Below are 26,066 nucleotides of genomic sequence, written 5' to 3'. Positions count from 1 at the left end.
TGAGAAGAAAAATGGCATTTAATGTGATATAAATTCTATCATTATATGATGATTTACATCTAGCATGATGACAGTTTAATACAATTGCAGTACAGTACACAAAAGGCTAAATTCAGCACTCTCAGTAGGGAGCCCACTTGAATGGAGTGCAGGTCAGAGAAGCAGGATTACAGTATTTAGTTCCATCTGTGACCCAAACTTCCTTCATATGAGACTCTCCGCTGGGTTCACAGGATCACTGAATTTACAATATATAATTAACTTACGTTCTGATTTGCACTGACCTGTGGTACTTCCTTGATGGTCTGGGTGAAGAAAGAGAGACCACAATGAATTAATCATTTAACAAGGCTTTATGTTGTGAAATGTATAACTAATTTTAGAAATGTTATATCTGGAAGATGCAGTGGCACTGAACACCAGTGTGCAATGGTCACTGCCACAGAACAGAGACCAACACAGTTTCGAGCCCCACATCTGTTAGTTCTGAAACTGAGCCATGTTAAACAGAGTAGAAGCAGGACTTACATATGCAAAACTGGACATTCAATGTGCATATTCCCAAGCACAATTTTTTTTTATCAACAGTTATACTTACACTTCTCTTCATCTCTATGTAAAAGGAAGTGAATTTGGATAAATAGTCATGCGCGTTTAATAAGATCCTAGCTTTTATCAAGTTTATTTGTGCCATTGTACTGAACGTATGTGCAACATTTTGACTTTACTTAGACCAATCCATGTAAGGCATAATTCTGTGGTCCTGCAGTCCCAGTGGGGAAGCCACATTCGAAAGGAGCACGGGTCAGAGATAGGGCTGTAACACTGAGGCCCTGTAGTTAACCCTGTAGTTTTTAAAAATGTAAATGATATTACCAAAATTAACTTCATTTGTGTTAAGTGTTAATTTTAGTAGTGGTGGTTTCTGATTGGTAGCTTCTTTTACCTCTCTAGTTAATCTGTTCTGCTTGTATTGCAGTCAGTAAATGTGATTGGCTTTTAGTTTGTCATTGTTAATGATGTCCATAATGAAAACTTGGATTTGAACAGGCAGGCTGCTACATCTGCATGGGATATGATCAGAATTAATACTGTAACAAGTATATAAGTGACTTGACCAACTATGAAATCAGGAATTATTGAATTCTGCGTTTCAGGAGAGCAACACATATATGCAGAGATTACAATAGAGGAGACTATAATAATAGCCGATGAGAGATACCAATTTCATTAATACAAAATATGTTTGACGTAATAAAATTACTGTATTGTTACTGACCTTTTGCTTAAACAGCTTTCCAAATGGACTTTGTGTTGGTGCCTTTTCTGGTTTTGTTTTTTCAGGCGACTCTGCATCTTTTGTCTTGGATACCTCCTGTTGTGGTGCTGCTTTTTGTTCTAATTTGTGACCTTTGGTTGCTGCTTCTTTGTGTTCACCATTTACTTTTTTCTTTACACCATTCAGAAAAAAAGCTGCACTCATTATTCATTGTCATACTTACATGAGATTAACCACAGAAGTAGAACTCAACTGACTAATAAAATAAAATCTTCCACAAGATTTTTTATCAGTCCACAATACCATTCCCATTCACTGCAATGTAATTATGTAAAATTAACTCAATAACCATAAAACACTTTTAGCATAAGCCTTAAATTTGTAATTTATGTCCTGAGTTATTTAAGATTACATTTCTTACTATCCTTCCAGACCTCTACTTGCACAATCACCTGTTTTGGCCATTGTTTTGTAAATGCTTGGGGTGAATGGTGACACTGGAAAGTCCGTATAAAGCTACCAAAATTCCCACTTAGTTACATGTGGCTAACAATCTTGGAAGTACTCCTTATTGCCACTGGATATCTGCAGCGTGATTTATAAATGCTCAACATATTCTAGCTGTATTTAGTGGTACAAATTAGCGTACAGTCAGCAGAATCAACCCCATCTTTGTTGCACATTTGTAATAGAGAGTAAAAATTAACTCCTTTATAAATTTTCAAATACATGTTCTTTTGATCATTTACCATCTATAAAAATAATCTTCACACTTCTAGTGTTACATGTTATAAAACAGGAGCAGAGGAATTGGAGCTTTGTTTCTTCATTCAAAATTTACTAGAAGTCCACAAATATTTTCATTTTATCTAACAAATAATTTACCAACCTCAATACTGGGATCATCATGATCCTGAGGCTCATGAAACATTCACTCCAGAATTGAGCTGTGGTCTCACCAACCCCTAGATTCTATCACTTCAATATGATCTTCAACGATGATATTAGTCAGCTTAATCTACACGCTTTCTGTGTGTCAGAGATGTTCACCTTATGGTATTTACTACCTATTTCCTACCTAATTGATGGTTTCTGCTTTATTGCCCCATCATGTAACATCACATATGCAGCATTCTGCCTCTTACAATTTAACCCCTCCCACCCAAAAAAGGAAAAAAACCCATAAAAAATAACACTGATAAATCACATACATAACAATGATTTGCCTCTTCCTGTGACAAAAAAGTGATATATTGCATTGGAATTCTAGTACATTTTGCTATGGAATGGTAACTCACAGGTTTATAAGCATGGTTCATCATACAGTGAATTCCCAATCTTTGTGCAACAAAAGCCACACATTTTCTTACAAGGAGGAAGGTAATATTGGAAAGACAGTCACTGCAGGACGCTGTCACACAGCTTTCAACAGACAGCTGGCCTGAAAGCAAGTCTTAAATTCATCCTCTTGGCTGAAGATGGTATGTGGTATAAAGAAACCATAAAGGGGAACGGGAGACAATACCTCATCAGATGCTTGCTGTGGGTCGTGCTCTGTCTTGGAAGAAGGTTTTGTCGGTGTCACCTATAACAAAAATTACAGACTGTGTTTATTAATTGCATGTGGATAACCCCAACACAGCGATTATTTACAATTGTAGAAAGTAATTCTCATAGCTATAAGCTTGACAAATTGTTTGGATTAAGTTTCATTTCTAAGTCACTGGATCAATTTGTTTTTAATTGAATTTAAGGAAATTAGCAGCTTGCTTTCTCTCATTCACATTTCAGCTGTTCATTTTATTTGCTGTGAGGTTCTGTGAGGGTGACTCCATGTCGCTCAGTGATTTGTTATTTTCTGTTCTGCCCATTTCTAATTGGCTCTGTGAAACACAGGGTTTCTGAAGGTGGGAGGCCAGCTGCTCCAGGTCTCTGCCAATGGTGCTCTTACGTTGGGCAGCAGGAGGCATGCAAGAGTGGCCCGATGTGATTTTCCCCCAATATTCTCTCCCAACCTGTGGCAAAAACCCACACCAGCCCAACAGAGATTGGTAAGTCAGCATGTGAAGGCTTGTAGCCATGAACCTACGCTATACCTCTGTGGCAGCTTTGTAGGAAGACTGACTAATGTAAGTTTTCCAATTGGGCGTAAGCCTGACCAGAAGTGGAGCAGCGCGACAATCGTACCTACCGAACACATAGCGCACTGACCTTGCAAGTATCTCCAGGACCAGCATCATTTTAATACACTGGGTGAGAGTCAAGTGTGAAAAATGCCTTTGACTGGGAGGTCACCCATTCGTAGGCACAAAATTGTGTTCTGCTGTCGGATTTGAAGCCTTACAGCAGCCGAAGCGGACAGGCATTGTTATTTTATAAATGTGGAAAATAGTAAACAGTAACCAAAAAAAGTGTCTGGAAGGAATGAGGAGGGCAATGAATATTTAGTTTTTTTGATGGGGACAGAAAAATTATGCTGGACGAAGTGAGGGATTCTACTTCATTTTCCAATAGGTGACGCTCAGTTTACACCAAGAAGGTTGGAAAATATAGCCTACTGTACCTGTAACATGAATAACTGTCCTAGCACTGGTCACGTCTGTAACAGGTGTAGCAAAAAAAGCTAAAGCTTTATTTTCTCTAGAACAGTAAAGAAAAAACTTTTTTCACTAGTAACAGCTTCCTGGTTGGACCAACAGTAACAACTTGCATTTATATAGTGCCTTTAGGGGCAGCATGTAGATATGGAAGAGGAGGGGGGCCAAGGTTAGATCCGTGGGTAACTCCAGAGATAATGATGTGGTTTACAATAAACCAGCAGCAAGAAGTTAGAGATAAAAAGAAACATCCCTTAATGGCAAAAAATGACAGAAAAGCTCTGGATATTAAAAGCCCAGAAATTAAACTCTAGGCCAACATTCATTCCTCAATCAATACCACCAAACAGATTAACTGATTATTAATCTCATCACTGTCTGTGTGACCTTGCAGTGTGTAAATTGGCTCCCATGTTTGCCTAGAAAACAGTGACTACACTTCAAACAACAGTTCTTTGGCTGTGGAGCACTTTTTAATTCCTTTTAATTTTATTCCATTCTATCGACATGTTTTATGTAAAGCATAGCAAGTACAATTCACATAGCTTCAGTTGGAAAGTCAAAGAGACAAGCATCCTAAATGCATTTCTGTATTGATTTACAAATTAAATCCATGAGTGCTTTGAAAAGGACACAGAAACATATACCTTTAAAAAATATCGACAGAAGTGAATTGTACTTGCATTGCAATTTGCATAAATTGGGCCCTGTATTCCTGAAATGACCACTGCTCTTTATACATCTGCAGGGATGTTCTTGACCACAGAACCTAAAAATAACACGTCAAGACTCAAAACAGCAAGCTATCATTGCTTACAAGAGTTTTGAAGAAATTCATGACCGACTTATCGTCTGCAGGCGTCTCTGCTTTATTATCCTTCTCAGACTCCTTGAGGTTCTCAGACGATTTGGCAGGTGTTGGATTTTGAGATACGTTGTCAACATTTGATGGTGTTATATGATCCTTGTTGCCTTCACCAGTTTCCTAGAATACACAATTTTCAGTACATATGCATTGTACAGTACCTTCATATATTTACTATAACATTAGTAGATCTCCCATGGCATTGCTCACGATGAGTCAGAGGATTCACTGTATTATAACAATGTGAGTGTTCATTCCACGTAGGGGATAAATCAGAGCCACTGACTAATAGTTATTAAATCAAGTTCCATTTTTATTAAAATGTTGGATTTTTACTTGTACTTTGGGGATTGAATGTCACATCTGTCCATTTTTCTGTGTAAACTGTAAACGAGTTGCCTTGATGTATAAATATTTCGTTTTCATCCCTTATGATTTCTAAAGCTGAGAATATATAGCAAGATGGTAGGCAAGATGCACCAACTGGAGGTGGATATCTGTTTATTAGTAGTACTGGGAAGGGGAATGGTGTTTAGCTGTATTTGGAGGCAATCCTACACTTTGGAAGCAATACAGGCAGACCTGGAACTTTTTGCTTTGGGGGATGGTCCTGGGCTTTACTAAGACTGGGGTATGGTCTTGGAGTTTGACAGTACTGCAGTGGGGCTACAAGAATTTGGTAGCATGATTTGGCATCACTGTAGAGGGAGGAGTTGGGGTTTGACAGAACTTGGGGTTGAAGGTCAGGTTTGGCTCACTGGTAGATTCTTGGTGTCAGCAGTGAAGGGAGAGGCAGGGCATGTGTCTGATAACACTGGTTAGGAGGAATCACATGTGCGAGCAATGGTTTGTGGCTATCTAAGGGATCTCTGTAAACATTGAATATGGTGTTTTGTGATTGTTTCCTGGATGTTTATCTCTGTCTGTTTCTCTTTCTCACACACACACACACACACAGCTGTAAGAAAATCATTCTAATTATTATCAACAAAATAAAGGTGGTAATTACAGCTTTTCAAATTCAACTTTGTTTTTTTATTTGATGAAACAAATTAACTGAAGAAAGAAATTTTGAGACTGATTTCTAACCTCCCCCCTCCCCCTCTCCGTTGGGCAGGAAGGAGGTGGTCGCGTGATGAAAATGGAAGAACAGCACTTACCACCCTGTTTCCACCGACATCTGGGTCACCAACATTTTGGTGGGGGCCTTGGCCTTGAAATGGGTGGCCCAGTGTCACTCAAGAAAGAAATAGCAGCCTCATTAGCCTATGAAAATTGGGGCCCTATAAAGTACCAATGGACAAAGGGTGTGCTACGTATGCTCCGCCCATTTGGTACCTTCTTGTGGAGTGGCCTAACCAGCCGTCCTTAAAGGGACTGCTGCAGACCGCTCAAAATAAGTAAGAAAAAGTTTCTAAATGATTTTCGTGGTGTCAGGATGAGCGTTAAAGCTCCCCTTTGGCCTACAAAATTCCATCCATCACGATACATGACAGTCCCTCACCACCGGCATTACCCCCACTTCACCCACCTGGACCAACTGGTTTTTGCAGAGTGGTCATTGGATTTATTGCCTTCCACAAGCTGCTTCAGATGTGTGAGCAGTTCACTTACACAATTCAAATGAGGCCCAACCATAAAAATGGTTTGGGCCTCCAACCACATTTCCAACCTCACTTCAATCCTCTTTGCATATATCTCAGTGTCTTTTTCCCCGATTCGAACTCCCCTCACCTGACGGGAACCAGACCGGGGGTGGGGGGGGGGGGTGGAGAAATGGGACGGGGACACAGTTAAAATGAGGGGAACAAAGTATCCCCTCCAATCCTGCTACCTTCCTGACGGTTTGAATATTAACCTGTTCTAGAAGGACACCCGCCCCTACCCGGTGGGGACCTCTTTAAATATGTAGATTGGGGCCCGATAAAGTCATCGGGATCTGATCTGCTATTTTAGTCTGAGGCCTGAATAGGGGAGCAGTGATGGCTTCCCCGTCAGGTCAAACCTGTCGGGAGGTGGATTGCGGGCCAGAAGAGGCCCAGGAGGAACGTTTTTATTTTTAATTTCTTTTTCCTTGTGGGCCAGGAGGAGCAGGGCCTCACTTGCCCCTTGCCACCCGCTTCGGGTCTCGTGCGGACCGTACCCACGTACCCTTTACTATATGCGTCTCTCTTGCTCTCAATTTTTGAGATTATGCCAACAGTTGAACTATAATTAATCTTGCAACTGGCACTTTACATACCAGAACTGAGCAGGTGACACTTTAATAAGTGATTATCGTAAACTTCTCAGAACCCATTTCAAGTCCGGCAATGCAAAGAATATGCAAAGGTTTTCTGAATAACAGGAACAATGTTTTATTACTGCACTCTATGCAAGATATAAAACCTCTCAACTCATGATTGAAATTGATTCTGTAAGATCCAATAAGAGATACTCGGATGATTTTCAACTGCCAGGCACCCGTTTCTTGCCTGATAGACAAGCGGCTGGTAGCTGAACATGGAAGGGAAAGGGGTAACTAGGCCAACTCATTGATACACAAGGCGCACCAGATGCAATTTTCAAGGGCCTGTAAATTTATGAGCAGCATACCCGTCTGTCTTAGGTGTAAGGCAGCTTAAATATGCAAAGTAGGGTCCTACGAAGGCAGTAAGACCCCGTTTACAATTTTCAAGTACAAACGGGTGGGATGTGCGTTGAGCATGCTCCGTCCATTCGTACCAGGTGGTGAGTGGCCTAACCAGCTGTACTTAAAGGCACTGCTGGTGGCTGCTCCAGAAAAGACCCAGAACTTTTTTTTTGGGGGGGCGGGGGGAGAATATTTGTGGGGCAAGGGGAGCAGGAGTGCTCTGCCTGGCTCCACAAAAATACTGCGGTCCGGAATTGGCTCTTCTCGCCCCAGGCCCAACCTGCCAGCTGGCTCAGTGTGGGAGCTGGCTGATTTCCTGCCCGCCCAAAACTGGCAAGCAGCAGTGGGGCACCTAATTGGCACCCATAGTTTGCTAATGGCATTCAAATGGCTCCCAACTCTTCGGGCACCAGCAGGGGCACTCCACCGATTTCGCTCTCCATTGACAGGAGCCATTAGAAGTTCAAAAAAATCCTATCTGCCTTAAAATAACAAACTTTTTTGTTACATTTTTACACCGAGAACTTTGTAAATCTTCGAGTCTTTAATAACTGCAGCTCAAAAAGAGCAACTTTATGCTAAGCTCAACTAACAGTTTATACTGCAGTCACACTATGTCAAGCAGTGGGCAGGGTATCTGTTCACAGATTGTTGCTGTGCTCTTCAGTTGGTTGCTGGGAGGTATGGGGAAGTGGAATGAGTTAATGTGCCCTCCAGTTTGCCTCGAAAGAGCAGCTTGCCTCTGAAATTCTTTGTTCTGCAGCAGTAAGCAAGGCTCATGGCAATGGGGAACACTTCAGCCTGCCTACCAAATAAAAAAAAACATTTCTCACCCACTTTCTCTCATTTTCTCCTTTCCTGATGTTGTTGGATACGGTGACCACTATTACAAAGAAGCACTTAATAGGTTTAATCGCTTGTGAATGTAAGGGTTGAGTGTTAACACATAGTGAATAATCACGTATTCTGAAATTATATTAATTTACCTATGGTATTTGCGTGCAAGCACACCAGATTATGAGAATCTCGAGTTAATTGCATCAGCTCTGGGTGTGCGACTCCGCCAGTTGTGTCCTACCATTTGCGCGTTAAGTTTCATTTGGACCTTGTTGTTGGTGGTACACACTTGCCAATTCAGTTATAGTGAACTATGCTGTCATTAAACCCCTTAAAAATGTCTTATAAAGACATGTTGAGGTATCTGTGCTTTATACCATTATTGCACTCCCAGTAGGGGTTGCTGGATAACAATTACAAGTGGAAACGCTGCTTGGATTATATATATTTTTTCCTATCTAAATCAATGATACCGAGGCTAACTGTAGCTCCTCCACCATGGCCCCAGCTGATAGTGACTAACTCAGCATACACCAGTGAGACAACCTAAGACCTTTCTAGTTTGTAAGGTTCAGCTGGACCATATAAAGCACTATCAGGCCTCACTCCTCTCCTCTCTGAGCCAGCTGGCAGGTTGGGCCTGGGGCGAGAAGAGCCAATTCCGGACCGCAGTATTTTTGTGGAGCCAGGCAGAGCACTCCTGCTCCCCTTGCCCCACAAATATTCTGGAGAGCAAAGATAATCCCTGGCTTCTTTTGTCTACTACTAACAGTCTTCTTAACATCTTCTTAACATCCTTCTTAACATCCTCTGTCCTGCGCCCTCCACTCTCACTTTCAACAATGTGTGAGAAGCTCCTGGAGTGCTTTGTTACTAAGACTGAGGCCAACCATTTAACTGCCTCTGATGCTTTGGCCCCCAACCCCTTCTCCTTGCTCACCGAGCCAAACATCGCCCGGGCTCTCCCCAAGTCAATGTGTTTCTCTAGTTTCTCTCCAATCTCCAATCATGCTCTCTGCATAATATCCATCTCTTGCTCTCTTGACCTCATTCCAGTAAACTGCTGACCAAGCAACTACTTTGCTTGGACCTCATGCCATCTGACACTGTAAATGGTTCCCTCTCCTCAGGTAGTGTCGTCCTCTTTGTCAAGACTATTGTCATCACACTCTTTCTCAAAAAGAAAACACCCTCAACCTCTCTGTCCTTGCAAACTACCACCCCATCTTCAATATCTCTTTCCTCTCCAAAGTTCTTGAATGTGTTGTCGCCTCCCAAATCCATGCTCATCTTTCCTGTAACTCCATGTTTGAATCCCTCCAATAAGATTTCCCTCCTTGTCACAGCACCAAAATAGTCTTAACCAAATTCATAAATGCACGCTCTGCGATTTTGACTGTGCTGCATTTTTCCTCCTCAAACTCTCGGTAGCTTTTGACGGTCGACCACGCCAACCTCCTTTAATGCCTTTCCTCCGTTGTCCAGCTCAGTGGAATTTCTCTCACTTGGTTTCACTCTCGCCTCTCCAATCATCTCTGGAGTATCCCAAGGATATTTTCTTGCCCCCTCCTCTTCCTCATCTGCCCCTTGGCGACATCTTCCACAGACATAGGGGCAGCTTCCTCATGCAATCTGATGACACCCTGTTCTATCTCTCCACCAACTCTCTCAATCACTCCACTACCCGTGTTGTCAGACAGCTGGTGCGATGTACAGTTTTGGATGAGCCACAATTTCCTCCAGTTAAACACTGGGAATACCGAAGCCATTGCCTTTGGCCTCCACCATTGCCACCGACTCCATCCCACTCTCCAGCCATTGTCTAAGGCTGAACCAGACTGTTTGCAATCTTGGCATCCTATTCAACCTCGAGTTGAGCTTCTGATCCCCATATCCTCCCCATCACAAAGACCACCTATTTCCACCTGCGTAACTTCACCCACCTCCGCTTGCCTCAGCCTCTTTGCTGCTGAAACCCTCATCCATGCCTTTGTCACCTCCAGACTCAACTATTCCATTGCTCTCCTGGCCAGCATCCCATCCTCCACCCTCTGTAAACTTCAGCTCATCCAAAACACTGCTGCCTGTATCCTGCATATACCAGATGCTGCTCAGCTATTATTGTCCTTGTTGAGCTCTATTGGTACTCAGTGCCCCAATGCCTCCAATATAAAATTCTCATCCTTGTGTTTAAATCGCTTCATGGCCTTGCCGTTCCCTATCTCTGTAACCTTCTCTAGCCCTTCACCTCTGTTCCTCTGACTCTTGCCTCTTCTGCATCTCTCCCTCCCTTTTCCCCACCATTGGTGGCTATGCCTTCATCCACCTAGGCCCCACGCTCTGGAATTCTTTTCCTAACCCCCCCCATCTCATTCTCTTTTAAGCTTCTCCTTAAAACCCTTCTCTTTGAACAAGCTTTCGGTCACTCCTCCTAATATCTAATTCTTTGGCTTGGCATTCACGTTTATCTGATTACACTTCTGTGAAGTTCCTTGAGACAATTTTCTACTTTAAAGGCGCTATATAAATGCAAGTTATTGTTGTTCTACTACGCCATGCAGCGCAGTTAGACACAGAGGGGGAAGAAGTGCTGGATTTTATTGCTGCTTCAAGCATCGACTGGATCAGGACTGTTTACTCGATATCAAGCATGAATTGGCTGACAGAAGAGAAGATGGTTAGAGATTGAATGGGAAGTGCGGTGAAAGAAATAGTAATATGATTTTGAGAAGTTATCTTGTTTATGCCGTTGCTAAAAATTCACATTTTTCCATTACAATCACAGCAAGTAGGAAATTATTTACTTCAATCAGATTTTACAATAAAACTGTGCCACCCTCCCTTCAGTTTTGCTCCAGGCTACAGAGCAGTAGATTTATATTAGTTTAATATCTTATTCATCTTTGATATGTCTATTCTGTGAATTTAAACTGAAAATTAACAGTAAGTACATTAATTAGCCAGATAATTTAATTCAATAACTCCCAACACATGAAATGCCTCAGACAGCTCTCACAAATCCGTAAGAGGGGTCCATTGTGAGCCTAACAGAATGTAATTTATAGGGGCTTGAAAGAATAAGGGTAAAAATAATAAACATTGATAAAATGTAATATATATAAACATTAGTAAAATATGCATTCATGCTGGGATGTTCAAAAGCACGCATATAAGCAAATTCAAACATTTTGCAATAAGGGATTCTATATGGACAGCACACTTAGGTCCCTCCTGTTGTACGTTTTATAAACAATCTTATTTTGCATTTGGTTATAAAGAAATAACGGTTAAATTTCAATGATCTTAGTGTTCACGAGCCATGAAGAATTTGAAACAGAATACTTTTAGTTCTGCTGAAAGAAGAAAAACAAATTACGAAGGGGAAAGCTGAAAAATACTATTATTGTTTTATGGCCTTTGGAAAATAAACTGTAAATTGATGCAGTGTTGAACTTAGAGTGAACAGCAATGTCGTATTAAAATGAATCATTTATTGTTACTGAAATACTAGCTGCTAGCACAGGATAATGAGGTGCTTGTGTCGGCACTAGCAGATGTTTTGAAAAGAACTTGCAGTATAATGGAGAATGCCAGTGCCAGGATTAACACAAAGCTTTTCTGACTGAAGCAACAGACATTTTATTATACAAAGCATTCTAAAAATGATCACTATTTCTTTCACACCTCCCTTCCCAGTTTTCGTTTACTGATGTTCTTTATTTTTCTTAATTTGGCACGATATTTCAAAACAATTATTTTGTTGCAAACAGTTGTAGTTTATTGGCATATCTCTCCTTGACGCTTTTGAGTAAAGTCTTTGTTCAAGGGACATTTGGCACAAAATTCTGTACATCTTGGCTATTGCTTAAAATGCGTGAAGATAGTAATGGTGATGTCTAAATTAAACCTCAAAAAATAGTATTGTACCCTGGTTATATTGGCAAGTTAATATTACTACAAATCCAATATTTCTAAAAACTTTACACTAACATGACAAATGTAAACCCTACTTAATTCCTCACTCTAAACTAATTCTTACATGAAAATAGGCCTCTCCAGTGATATCTTTCATGATTGCATGAGATACAACGCAGACTTCAATGAAAAATCTCAATGGACAAGGAATACCAGGATTCTGTAAACAAGAGTGTTTACTGGTTGTGAATGCAGTATATTTTTTGGCTTTCTTTACTGCCATAGTCTTATGAGTTTATGCTTGAATGCATCCCTTGATACAATCTGTCCAACAGGTACTGCAAGCAATTAAAAGAAAAAAAAATGCCGTCTGCTGTAGAACAAGACTCCTTGCTGAGCAAGAGCAGTATAAATGGAGCCAATCTGCTTTTACTGTCACTTTGGCAATGCACTTACATTACTGAGATCACAACCAGCTGCACTAGAAAGAGCTAATTTCATTAACAATTTAACAGTAAAGTATATGACCAATGTGGGATTTGCACAAATTGCCCTAAATTTTTGAAAGCTTAAAATTGAGCTGAGAAGGGATCAGATGTGGGATTAATTAAAAAGACTTCACCCTTTCTACAATAGCTGTGTTGGTTTTTTTAAAAAATACATTTCATATTCAATAAAGCAGCTACTCACTGTGTTTGGAAAACAAATTAATTTTTTTCCCCATGGCAGGCTAGTGGAACTTTAAAGGATTTCCTATCCTTCTGCCAGAGAACCATATGCTTCATGTTGCAACTGATGTCTTGGTCAAGAATAGCTGGTGGAAACCTCTAATATGAACCTCAGCTGAAGCTAGCACTTGGTCCTGAACTCCCCGTACAACTGTTACTATTCCCCCACTGTATCTGCCCAAGCAATTCATACAACTTTATATAATTTTTTATACATCTGTAATGTCTGCAACATTCTTCTTGCTACTGTTTTATGTCTGTGGTATATGTAATGCTCTGCTTTTAGCTGGTTGTTTATTTCTTTGCTGATTGACTGACCACATTCCACAACCAAAATGGTGAATTGACCAGTCACAATCTACAAAAGAAAGGTGAAATTCCAGAAACTGGGCAGAATTCATCTAATGGAGATGTCATGGTTTGGGATTTCTGACGATGGAAAGGATCTTGATTAATGTTAAAAATGTTAACCTCTAAGTTAAATCAAGGGATTAAAGTTACTACAGTACCCAGAGGACAGAGGAGAGGGGACTGATATATAGCTGGATGAACCAGATTGTGGAATGTTACTACTCACATGCCACTTCGAATTGAGACAATAAGAGTCAATAGACTCATCCAAGACTCATTCACCAGAACTTTCAACTTCGTCGGGAGAGGTAAAACGGGCGATATTGGATCATCCGCCCGTTATACGTCCCGCCCGATTTTCCTTTCCACTGAAGTCAGTGGAAGTTGAAAGTTCCACTTATTATATCAACATAGTCTCATTCATTTTGAGAACAGCAGGAGATAGTTTGTAGGTTAAATTAGCAGCCCTGTAACTCTGCTGAACCTGAGAAATTATCTAAGCAGACCCTTAACAGGAGTACAAAGGAGAACTACAGTTATCATCATCTTGTAAACTGTGACCGCAGGACACCTAAATGGCAGAAGTGGGGACGAGCCTCTAGTGAGAGTTCTCATTCCGTCTCCTCCAAGGTCATAGACCAAGCATCCTCTTCCCTTTGGAATCAGATGCTCCATTCTCCCTGCCCTCGCAATCCACTGTCTAGCCTCATTCTGAGCTCAGCACTTGTCAGCAGTCTCCTCCTGGACTCACTGTCCACCAGACCTACAGTCTAGCCTCAAACTAATCCCATACTGGCCCCATATGCTTTAGTCTTTGACTCAGGATCCAACTGCATTCTGAGCCTTGAATCTGCCTATGACCTTGACTGGCCTCAGCCTGCCTTCAGCCAAAGATGCATTATTATAATAAATAAGAGTATATATACACACAACAGGAGTACATATACAGTTTTCACAATGAGCATGTAGTAGGTCCAGGGATATTTATATGTTCCATCAAGATAGCAGGTGGATCATTGTTATCAACTTTAATAGTACCAACCAATTTCACTGTTTTAACTAAAATCAGTTCCTATTATTAGAATATTTTAAATTAAGTAGCACTGGAGCTTCCCCGGTGGGATATGGGTAAATGCACCACGTAGTGTGGTACTACGTCATAGAGATCAAAAGGTCCAAATTCAATTCCTGGTCTGCCCTGAGTTAGCTAATCTCAGCAGCTGGGTTGCTACAATTGGCCTCTATGCACATAAACAAAGATGTGGAGATGCCGGTGATGGACTGGGGTTGACAAATGTAAGGAATCTTACAACACCAGGTTATAGCCCAACTGTTTTATTTGAAAATCACAAGCTTTCGGCGGCTTTCTCCTTCGTCAGGTGAGTGTGGGATTCGGATTCACCTGACGAAGGAGAAAGCCTCCGAAAGCTTGTGATTTTCAAATAAAACAGTTGGACTATAACCTGGTGTTGTAAGATTCCTTACACATAAACAAAGGAAGGGGAAAAAAACCAGCAAAGGCTCCTACTCCTGATCACTATCCAGTGGCTTCTAATGGCAAGTGTACAAGTATGGACATTGGTCGAGGGCAGGATTAGGCTTGGATGTGATTGCTTACATGGTCAGTAGCCTGATGACACTCAAGTCTAGGCTCATACTTAAAGAATAGTCACTTAGCTGAGAAAATGGATGGTTGCAGGTGTCTATGATAACTGTGTAGATATTTAAAAAGATGTTTAATTAAAAAATGTACATTGCTTCTACATCAACTTGCGTCAATTAACTGTGAGACTTAATGATCCAGGTATGCGAGGTAATAATCATGTTTTAAATATGGTATCGCTTATTTTATGGAAAATAATTATAATTCAAGAGAATAGCATTTACTGATATAATTTTAATTTAAAAATGTAGATGCAAAATGTGTACCAGTTATATTGAATAGTCTGGAGTTGACTAATTCAGCGTATCCTAGTGGCTGAGAAACACAATCTCTTTTAGATCTGAGAATCCCTTTTCAGGGAAGACTGAGCCTTCTGGTTAAATACATTTTATGTATTTTCATGAAGTGATTACTTACAAATTTTGTAAGCTCCATAACTGAGTTGCAGAACTTTTCATCTGTTATAAATATTAGGGAGCAATTTAGCTTCTTGGGAAGTGTGAAAGGAGGATTATGATTGTGATTGGCCATTTCTATTCACTCCCACTAATAGATTTATATTGCACAAAGTCGTCTGTAGCAAAATTGCACACACACACCATTCTTATTTGGATCTGCAAAAACAATGAAAATAATACAACTGACCCTTTATTTGCAAAATAAATAGAACATATACATTTATGATATTAAAGGATTGCCTGAACATGAACATGTAAATCATTTTTAAATAGTACTGCTCCTTTACACAGTGTTGAACATAATACAGCTGTAGTTGAAATATGTTATATGCCTCAAAATTTCCTCTGCAAAGATATTAAAAGTATGACTTTTTATGATACGTGATGTGTTTAAACTACACTGTTGTGTTGGTGGAGTATATTTTCTTAGGCTATTTGTACAGCAGTTAACAATGACCAACTAGTACTGATTATTCATGGTAACATTATGAATCACTATTCAGCATCCCAAAGCAAAGACCAACAGCTGCAGATTCCACATCCTGGCTTGATTCCAATCAGCAATAGCTGCTCTAAATTGTCATACCTTACTCTGTTTCAATGGGGTACACAAATTTACGACAGTGGGCTGTTGTTTACAGTTGAGCTCCTGGATTAGTTGATCAAGAGCTGAGCACTTCAAAACTATAAACACAATCTTAACAGTATTACTAATAGAATCTTAGACATTTACAATGCAGGAGGAGGCGATTTGGCCCATTGTGTCTGCGCCCACTTTGGAAATCCAAAATCAATCCCACTGGCCTGCTCATTCCATCATAGCCCATTATCTTCCTCTGCTTCTAATGCAGCAATTGGTAACTTCATTGGTGTTTTGGCTACATAAGACAAGAATTTAAAGTTGTCTGGTTTTGTTCCATCTACTACAGCAGTATCTTTAATTGAACATTTTGGCTTATATCATCTCAGAAGTTTGAAATTTTTAAGAGTTAACTGTTTTTCAGTGATAACTGCCATGAATATTTTCCTTATAATGCTAGTATACTTTTTATTGAGATTTTGTGAGATACTTAGCTACAATTCAGCAAATTTCATATTTAACAGCAGGTGCTGATCAATTCAACACCTCCCTTGCTCAGGTGAATTAAAGTTGATTGTTTCTCTCTCGTTGCATTAATTTGACCCAGTGGTAGCCCTCTCACCTCCAAGCCAGAATGTTGTGGGTTCAAACCCCATTCCAGGATTTGAGCACATAATCTAGGCTGACACGTCAATGTAGCTCTGAGGGACTGCTGTGTTTTCAGAGGTGCTATCTTTCAGATGAGACATTAAATGGTCTGCCTCTTCAAGTGGATGTAAAAGATCCCATGGCACCATTTAAACAAGATGTGGAGATGCCGGTGATGGACTGGGGTGGACAAATGTAAGGAGTCTTACAACACCAGGTTATAGTCCAACAGCTTTATTTAAAATCACAAGCTTTCGGAGGCTTCCTCCTTCGTCAGGTGACCTGACGAAGGAGGAAGCCTCAGTTGGACTATAACCTGGTGTTTAGAGACTCCTTACATTTGTCAACCCCAGTCCATCACCGGCAAATCCACATCATAACACCTCCAAAAGCAGAGTAACATGTCTGTGGGACCTTGTTGTGCAAATTAGCTGCCACAATTGTCTACAAAACCAGTGGCTACACTTCGAAAGCAATTCATTGGCTGTGAAGTACTTTAGAACATCCTGAGGCTACATAAAATATGAAAGGTGCTGTATATATACACACATATACACACACACTTTCTTCTGCTCCTATAATTATAATTCAATTCCCTTGAGAATTATCTGTCGAGATGGTTGTAGGAATGTTTGTTTAGAGTGGGATTATTTGCAACATACAAATGATCAGCTGTTGGACTTTAAACCTATGGCACCTTCCCTCATGCCCATATCAGGAATTGAAATTATTCTGTTAAAACATTCAGGGTGAGTGTTGCGACCTGGGCAATGGTTGTCTATGTGTTTCAGTATTGAGATTTAGATGAAGGGCTCAGGCTCACCACCAGGGCATGATCAATTTAAAAGCCTTAAATTGTAGGAGGAAGGGAAAACGGATATAAAAATATTAATTGCACTCTTTCCTAGTAGTTTTTTTTCCCCAATTTCCCCTTGAAGGTACTGCCTCTTGCTACCAGAGGCTGGAAGCCCTTTGGTAATTTGTCAAGTGGCTATTTTTCTGTATGAGCCTAGACTGAGGGTGTTGGCGAGCTATACAACCATGGAAGGCATCACCGTCAAGCTCAATTCTATTTTCACCCATGTCTTCCTGGATAGCAAGTTGGAATGGGAGATCCGGCAGATTATCCCCCCACTACCAATTGTAGAGCCCCCGACTGCTGCATCAACTGAGGTCAGCTATTACATCACCAGGAACCGAACTGGGGACCTTCTGCATTTTATTGTTTTTATGTCGTTTTTAGGTAGAATATTGACTACACTTGAAGACAACAGTAGAAAACCAAAAATAGCAGTTAATATTTGCTTCATTATACTCTTAAGTTAAACTTGCCTATTAAAAAAATTGAAATTACTTCAGCTGTTTTGTTCAGGCTACAGAATGCGCTTTGTGAGATCAGCAAGCACAGTCCATATTCAACTATGAAGCAACATCACTCACTGAAGAATATTACTCACTGCAAAGGAAAATGTAGAAAATTTAAAAAAAACTTATTAATAAAAATAAATCTAAAACTAAAGTTTGACAGCCAAAGCTAACAGCAAATGAAATTGTATGGGAAACAAAGACTATTCTGCAGGCTAGAAATGAAAACTGCAGTGATAATAGCTTCTATACAGCTCTTGATCATCTTCTGGCAGCCAGCTGAAAGCTGCATTGAAACTGTCCTAAGAGTATGCTGCTCACCCACTCTCTGAGCTGTGAGTTTTGGTTGACCATAGTAGAGAAATTGAGAGAGTAAATCTCCCCCGCTCAAAAAAACCCAAATAAATTGATTACCTAGTTTGGGGTTTGGCTCTATTGGTAGCACTCTCATTTTTAAGTCAGTAAGAAATAAAAACAGAAAATGCTGGAGAAGCTCAGCAAGTCAGGCAGCATCTGTGGAGAAAGAAACAGAGTTAATGGGCTCGATTTTCGCACCCCCGATCAAGTGCGTTCGTGGCGGGGGGCTGCGAGAATCGGGGATTCCCGGGGCGGGTCTGGAGCCCGGCTCCAACCTGCCCACTTCCGGGTTCCCCAGTGACGCGCTGACAAGTGCGTGCAGCCCCCGCATGTGGGACTCCCACCGGCAAGTAAAGCCAGCGGGGTGCCACTTGAAGTACTTAAACAGGTACTTCAGGTCGTTTACACACCTGATTGACCTGGTATTTTAGGAGGGCTGGGATTTTGAAATTAACTGAGACTGTTTCCCGTACTGGGGGAAACACTCCCGGTTCATATGGACGTGTTGCAGCCACCAGCCTGTGGCAGCTGCAAAGGTCCATTTGACAGGTGGGGGGGGGGGGGGAGACCCTCACTCATTGCAGGAGGCCACTCTGTCACTTTGGACAAAGTTTGGCCTCCACCACCCTCCTCCTAACAACAAAATTCACCAACTTGCACACTTACCCTGGTGTCCAGACACATGTACCTACCTTGCGGACCCCCTCAGATGTACATCTTCCAGACAGGGGCCGCCGTAGCTGCAGTCATGACCTCCTCGGAGGGCGAACAGCATCACCAGCCTCGACGGCCACGCCGTCCACCTCTGACACGTGGAGCTCCACATCACAGTGCTGTGATGCATCCACCTGCACAGCAGGAGGGAGGGCAACCGCAGAGAGAGATGCGTCGCAGGAGGCACTACCCTCCGCACAGGGTGTACAGAGCGAGGCTCAGCTTCCTGGACCTCTCTGAGCAGCATTGCACACGGAGGCTCAGAGTCACTCGACATGTAGTTGTGGACATCTGCAGCCTCCTTCATGCCCAGCAGCTCCCGGCTGGCCCGAGCACCATCTTCTTACCTGTCGCTGTCAAAGTCACCACTTTGAGTGCGTGTGAGGAGTGATGTGATAGGATGAGTACTGGCGAGGTGAGTAAGTGCAGATAAGACGAGAATGAGCTTTGAGTGAGTGTGAGGAGTGATGTGATAGAGTAGTGTTGGCTGTGCAGAAGGAGATGTGGGGTGGGGGGCGGCGATGTGGCAAACAGAGTTTAGGGGAATGAGTAAGTGTACTCACTTCGGCTGACCTACATAGGTCATTGAAGCGCCTCCTGCACTGTATGCAGGTGGGCGATATGTTGATGGTGCAGGTGACCCCCTCTGCCACCTCGAGCCAGGCCTTCTTGGTGGCAGAGGCAGGCTGCTTCCTCCCGCCCGCCGGGTGGAAGATCTCTGTCCTCCACCTCCTCCTCACTCCATCCAATAATACCTGGAGTGAGGCATCATTAAACCTGGGAGCAGCCTTCCCCCTGGGCTGCTCCATGCTGTAATTTTTCCTATTTTCTGCAACATCAGTCAGTGGAGGACTGCCCCTTTAAATAGGGCTCCTCCAGCTGACAGCCTATGCTGCGCATGCGCAGTCTGCCCGCTGCACAGCAAACCAGCAGGAAACTTAGAAGCACAGGTAAGTGGCTCCAATCAAGCTGCAATTGCGTGCGGAGCACCCCGATTTCAATGGGTGCGTTACTCACGCGCCCAGTCGACCCCCCGCTGTGAACCCACCGCCCTGCTAATATCGAGCCCAATGTTTCAGGCCAAAGACCTATTGTCAGAACTGGAAGATGTTAAGAGAGTTAAAGTTTTTGAGCAAGTATTGAGCTAAGGAAAGTGGGGGAGGGAAGAACAAAAGGGAAGGTCTGTGATAGGGTAGAGGGCATGAGTGATTAAATGACAAAAGGGACGATGGTGCAAGGCAAGGAAGGTGGTAATGGGACAGGCTGAGAAACAAAGATTGATCAGGAGTAGCAGTAAATGGCAGCAGCAGAACCATTACCAGCACTAGCTGACCGCACTTTACAACCTTCCGGACTCAACATTGATTTCAATAACTTCAGATCATAACCATTGCTCCCATTTTTTCAGTCAGCTTTGTTTCTTTCTCCACAGATGCTGTCTCACTTGCTGGGCTTCTCCAGTATTTTCTGTTTTTAGTTCAGATTTCCAGCATCCACAGTATTTTGCTTTTGGTTTAAGTCAGTAAGATGTGGGTTTAAGGCCACTGCAGAACTTGAGCACATAAAACAGGTGGTACTTACTGAAGGAACGCTGTATTCTCAGAGGTGCTGCCTTCTGATGAAATTGTAAACTGAGACCCCATTTGCCTATTCCACTGGTTCAAGTGGATGTTAAAGATCCGAGGATACTATCTGAGGAACCGCAGGGAATTCTGGTGTCCTGGCTAACACTTTTTCTTCAACCAACATGTCAGCCTTGGTTCACTGATAGCTCTCTTGCCTCTGAATCTGAAGGTTCAGCCCCACTCCAGATATATGAGCACAGAATCTAGGCCAACACTTCAATGCAGTCTGAGGGAGTATTGCATTGTCATTTGGACGTAGATTACCTTAAATTTCTCAAGGCTCCACCCTAGTTTGGCTACATTGGCTTCCTATTCAGAATATTATGGTGAAGATCATGTTAGTTTTAGTTGCAAAATGATAATGTTGTTATGTGTCTGAATTGGGTTTAAAATGATATGTCAGTTAAAATATTTTCACAGAATCTACAGAGCTGTAAAATTAATTGCTCAGAAATGTAGTACTATTTCTGTATCAGAATTACAGCTATTAAACATATTACAAGTCTTCACTGGCTTTTAAGAATACTATGAGAGTGAGGCCTTGTTTGTGCTTCAGGGATTGTTCTTTGATAATACTTATGATTTTCAACATTAGAAATTTACAGTTAATTACCAACAGAATTAAAGAAAAAGTTAGCAAAAATTTCTTTACACAGAGATTGTTTAGAAATTTGGAACTTTCAACCAACAACAGTTATTAAAGCAAAGCCCATAAGTTCTTTTATAAAGGAATTAGATAAAGAAGAATTTTAAAAGATACTGAAAGCAAGCGGGAGAGTGGAATTAAAGTAGGTGGCTCTTGTGGGGAAAAACACTGGCATAGACTTGATGAGCTGAATGACTTGTTTCTGTGTCTTAACATTCTATGATTCTACCTCTAGCAATGTGGTACACGATACTGGTATATGATAACACATTTTGCATATCCTGCTGTACATTTCCTTACCACTCACTGCTGGTTAAGAAAATGATCACTGGTAGTATAGAATGTACATATATGCGCATGCTGGGGGTGGAACAATATTCAGCTTCATAGTAGTGATGCATCTGTTCTATCCTTGGTAATTTAGTGGGAAGGGAAATAGGTGGCCTCACGCAATAAATACTGGATCCGCTTGGTCTATCTCAAAATGGTGGTAATTTCTAACTGACTGAATAGACTGAATTGTTCTGCAAATGCATCTATAATGTCAGGGCGTATTGCATCTATAATGTCAGGGCGTATTGCATCTATAATGTCAGGGCGTATTGCATCTATAATGTCAGGGCGTATTGCATCTATATTGTCAGGGCGTATTGCATCTATAATGTCAGGGCGTATTGCATCTATATTGTCAGGGTGTATTGCATCTATAATGTCAGGGCGTATTGCATCTATAATGTCAGGGCACATGTTGAAAAGCCTTGAAAATGATTACAGCAATGGGCCAGAATTTGCTGTAGCAGGGCATCTAACAGCATCTGCCATTAATTAGTCTTGCCCCTGCATCCTCCAGCTCAAAAAAAATTTACCCACAAAGTTGCTGAAAGTGTGAGCTGATAACGGTGCAGCGAGAGAAACAGGGGATGTGGGACCTGAGTGAACAGAGCAACCAACAGGGTATCTCCTTCACCAATGAGATTCAAGGATTGGGAAATAATCACAGGAAGGACTGAGGAGGAGGGTGAATTCAATGTCAGATCAGTTACAGAAAGAGAAATAAAGAGAGGGAAAGAAAGATTGGAATAAGAGAGGGAGAAAAAAGGGACAGAAATGAAAAGCAAGAAATAAAAGACAATTTAAAATTTGATGTTCTTAAAATCTCCCTGAAAAATTCAAAATCCGAAGGAATGAGACTCCACACTTGTAATAGTTAATTTTTGGTGCCAGAGAGGTTGGTTGGCAATCATTAATACTTATCACATCGTTAAAAGGTACTTACGCTTGTAATAACCAGACTTAACTTTCTGTGGTGAGTTTAATGGGCAAATACAGTAAGTTCCTAAAAAAAAAACAGGGAGGCTAAGGGCGAGATGCCATTTTCGCGAAGCTAACAGCGGAGTGCATATCTTGGCAGCAACTTTTGGATATTTACATTTAACTGCGCATTTGCCCCTCGTCTGAAGTTGCTGTGCCATTTACCCATAAAGAACGGTGATACCATTAGCCTTGTAATTATTTCGACAGCAAATTCTGGCCCATTGTTACGAACAAAACAGACACACAGTATACGATGACCATAATAACTGTTCACAGCAAAATTAAATGTTAGCATCACTACTTCATATTTCAGTCAGACTTTAAAAATATTAGTGCTTCATCGTACTATGATGGTGATGTGCTACATAAACCTGCATTTTAGCAGTCAACATTTTGCAGCATACTGTGCATTCTCAAAATTCATAAATGTGTTTTATTGTTGAAATAGCTTGACAGTATTTTGGGATATTGGAAATATTTTTCATTACTTTTGGAACTTCTATTTAAGCCCTTAAAAGTGGTGTCTGTGAACTATGTAAACAATTGTCAATTGTCATTTAGGTTAACTGTGCGGTGTTAATTTCTTGCTCGTTTTCTTGAGATTTAGTAATGTTAAATAAAAATATTTTTTTGCCAAATTTACCCTGAACTTTTGGGGTCTAAGTTCTCCCCCCTGATTTTCTCTTGGTTTTTTATACCAGGAATAAAATCCTGGCAATAAAAACACACTTTAAAGGTCCTTAGTCATGTGCCATTTAGAGCTTATTAGATAAAATAAATCCAAAGTAAATTACTGACTTAAATACACAGTTTCAAATGTGCCATTTATTCAAATTTCTCACATTGTGTACGATAAAGTCTAAATTAGGATGGGTAGAGAACCACTAAAAATTTCTAAATTCACACTATTATCTGAATAACACGAAGAGAGCATATTTTATCAATTTTGGTGCAAAAAAAACTAATGTAATCCTCGGAAAGTTACTGAGAATGCATTTGAAACTGTGTATTTAAGTCAGTAATTTACTTTGGATTTATTTTATCTAATAAGCTCTAATTTATGTTCAAAATATTTTTAGTCTGCATCAGCGCAGTTGATGCAAGGTGTAACAATGTTGTTTTAAAATACTGCACAAACTAAACTTGCTCCAGAGGCACATGAAAAATCATCATTTCCTCAGCTGTCAGTGTGGATTACTAGAGTTAATATTTGTACTGTGGCAGTACAGAAGTTCATCACAGTCAATGACTTTCACCCAAATGACACTTAGTAAAGGTTTGAATTAACATATTGTATATTTGTACAATAAGAACAGACAAATTTACCATTTGGGTTAGAACGATGGAAGAAATAAAGAGAAAGAAAATATAGAATGATCAAAAAGATTACAAGTACCTAGCACTGGGGTAATTTGTTATTAACAGGATGATAATTTTGTATTTTTATTTTTATCATCCTTCAGCTTTCTTTTCTCCTCTCCAGAAGGTGTTGACTCACACTGGGGAATGATTCCGTAGATACTCACCATCCTCGACAACCACAGCAAAATGGCTAATCTTGACCTATGAGCATAGTCAGTGTCAGATGGCTTCTTAACTTGGGGGCCATCACAGCCGAGTCCAATCTTAGTTTCAGTAGAATTCCAGACATATGCACTTTCTAATAGGAGTTGCTGAACTATGATCAGGATCAGGAACACTGGTGGTTGTTTTTCCTATCTAGCCCAGGGGAGCTGAACCTACCATTATGGTACCCCTACCTTTACCTTGACGGAGATCGGCTAAATCATTTGAGACAAACAAGTGAACCTGGGACTTTCCTGAACAATACAGAACATTTACCCACTAAGCCAACAAACAAAATGGCCTACAAATTTGGCTAGGCAGCGCTGTGTTTTCGGGCACTAACCGAACTGCTAAGCCCCCAATAAGGCGGGCAGGGAATGTGCACACATTTCTGGCCAGAAGTGCACCATCCGCCAAATTGGGAAAGGAATAAAACTTGTCATACAGTGCCCACACCTGAAACAGGCAATAGCCCTTTTTGTATAGGCAAATAAGGGGCCTAATGCCTGTCTGTGGCCCCCACTGCAAGATTAGTTTGCCCTGAGGCAGCCCAAGCCAGAGCCGGCTACACTCAGTAAAACCAAACCTTGGGACACCTGCTATTAAAAACGTAAGTTTTAAAAATGTACTTGAATGTGGAACCAGGAGGACCAGGAGTGCTTCACCCAACCCAATATTTAAAGATCATGGGCCGCCGCTCCCACCCTCCCCCCCCCCCCCCACCAATCGCCGGCGCTCGCCCCTCCTGGGCCTCCGATCCACATCCCCACCTCCTATCTCCTGACCCTCATCCTCCGATCCCCCTCCTCAGCCTCCTATCTCCTGACCCCCACTTACCTGAGGGCTGCTGCAACTATAGCAGCAGCACAATCTTCGTTTACTCTTCGCTGGCTGACTGCGCCAAACCGGCTTGCCCAATATTGGAGGCACCTTGGGCCTCACCATTCAGGTGCAGGGATTTTATCTGCGCCCCCCTCAACGCACCCAAAAATGGGCACACCCGAATTTCTACCCCTATATGTTTTAATTCCATAACTTTTAAAAAAATGTCTGGAAAAAGATACTTTTAAACAATTTTAAACTTTCCTTAGTTCCAGTTGGAGATGCTGAATTGATTGGATGAAAGCAGGGAGTACTCACCAAGTATTGTTGCACGCTATCCAGCCTGTGTATAAGTTCTGTAGCTTCTTTATCAGCAGCAGCTGGGTCTTGACTTTCAGCAGACTTCAGATCTCCCTGGTTCTCATTTTGTAGTTTGCCCTTTTCTCCCTGTTTGAACAGTTTGTCAAAAAAGCTTACTTCTTTTTGCTTTGGTTGTTCTGTTTCTTTTTCAGGGGGTTCTGCTGCATCTGATGATTCAGTGGAAAGCTGCTGATGCTTTTGAGCGGAGCTCCCCTTTTGTGAGGAGGATTCTTGAAGATTCACTTTATCAACTGATGCTGTGTTTACCGAGGCGCTCTCTTGATTGGTTTGGAGCTTAGCCGTCCCAGATATTGGCTCTGTGGAGAGGCCATTAGTACGCCCTGGTACAGAGCGAGAAAAAGACATGGAAAATCTAGATTTAGAAGCTGCCTTGGCAGATTTCTCAAGTTCTTTTTCCTCTGCATTAGTATTGCAGTTCATCTCTATTGTCTTCTGTGGTATGAAGGTCCCACTGTCCTGTTTAACATCTGCCACTGTGTCTACTGCAAATAAAGATATGAACAAAGATCCTGTTAATAATCAGTCAGCAGAGTGTCGTAGATATATCCAGACTTCACCTGTCACATGCATTCTCAATTTGAATATGTCCACATCAACCTGACATAAATATAATTTTCCCTTAGACTTAATCAACTACAATCATAAGCTGAGAAGAATTTAAAATTACTGTTGCTCAAAACATCAGCTAACTTTATGTGATAGTATGAAACAATACTCCAAAGT

The 26,066-nt window shown here is 41.3% G+C and overlaps 1 protein-coding gene across 5 annotated transcripts in view; it reads right to left on the bottom strand.

Annotated features, from left to right (window-relative positions):
- bcas1 (brain enriched myelin associated protein 1) overlaps window positions 1-26,066 on the bottom strand; it is a 105,963-nt gene that overhangs the window by 26,426 nt on the left and 53,471 nt on the right. For 3 of the 5 annotated variants that reach the window (XM_068000823.1, XM_068000822.1, XM_068000825.1), the window contains 5 exons: window positions 25,281-25,825; window positions 4,694-4,861; window positions 2,805-2,864; window positions 1,280-1,450; window positions 267-305 (listed from right to left, as the gene is read on the bottom strand). In XM_068000823.1, coding sequence (XP_067856924.1) covers window positions 267-305; window positions 1,280-1,450; window positions 2,805-2,864; window positions 4,694-4,861; window positions 25,281-25,825 — 983 coding nt within the window. The remainder of the gene's footprint in view (window positions 1-266; window positions 306-1,279; window positions 1,451-2,804; window positions 2,865-4,693; window positions 4,862-25,280; window positions 25,826-26,066) is intronic. The other 2 variants (XM_068000824.1, XM_068000826.1) reach the window with 2 other exon arrangements.

The sequence above is a fragment of the Heptranchias perlo genome, chromosome 19, assembly GCF_035084215.1.
Source record: "Heptranchias perlo isolate sHepPer1 chromosome 19, sHepPer1.hap1, whole genome shotgun sequence".
NCBI lineage: Eukaryota > Metazoa > Chordata > Chondrichthyes > Hexanchiformes > Hexanchidae > Heptranchias > Heptranchias perlo.
Note: the sequence above shows the minus strand (reverse complement) of the source record. Positions and strands in the feature narration are given on the sequence as shown.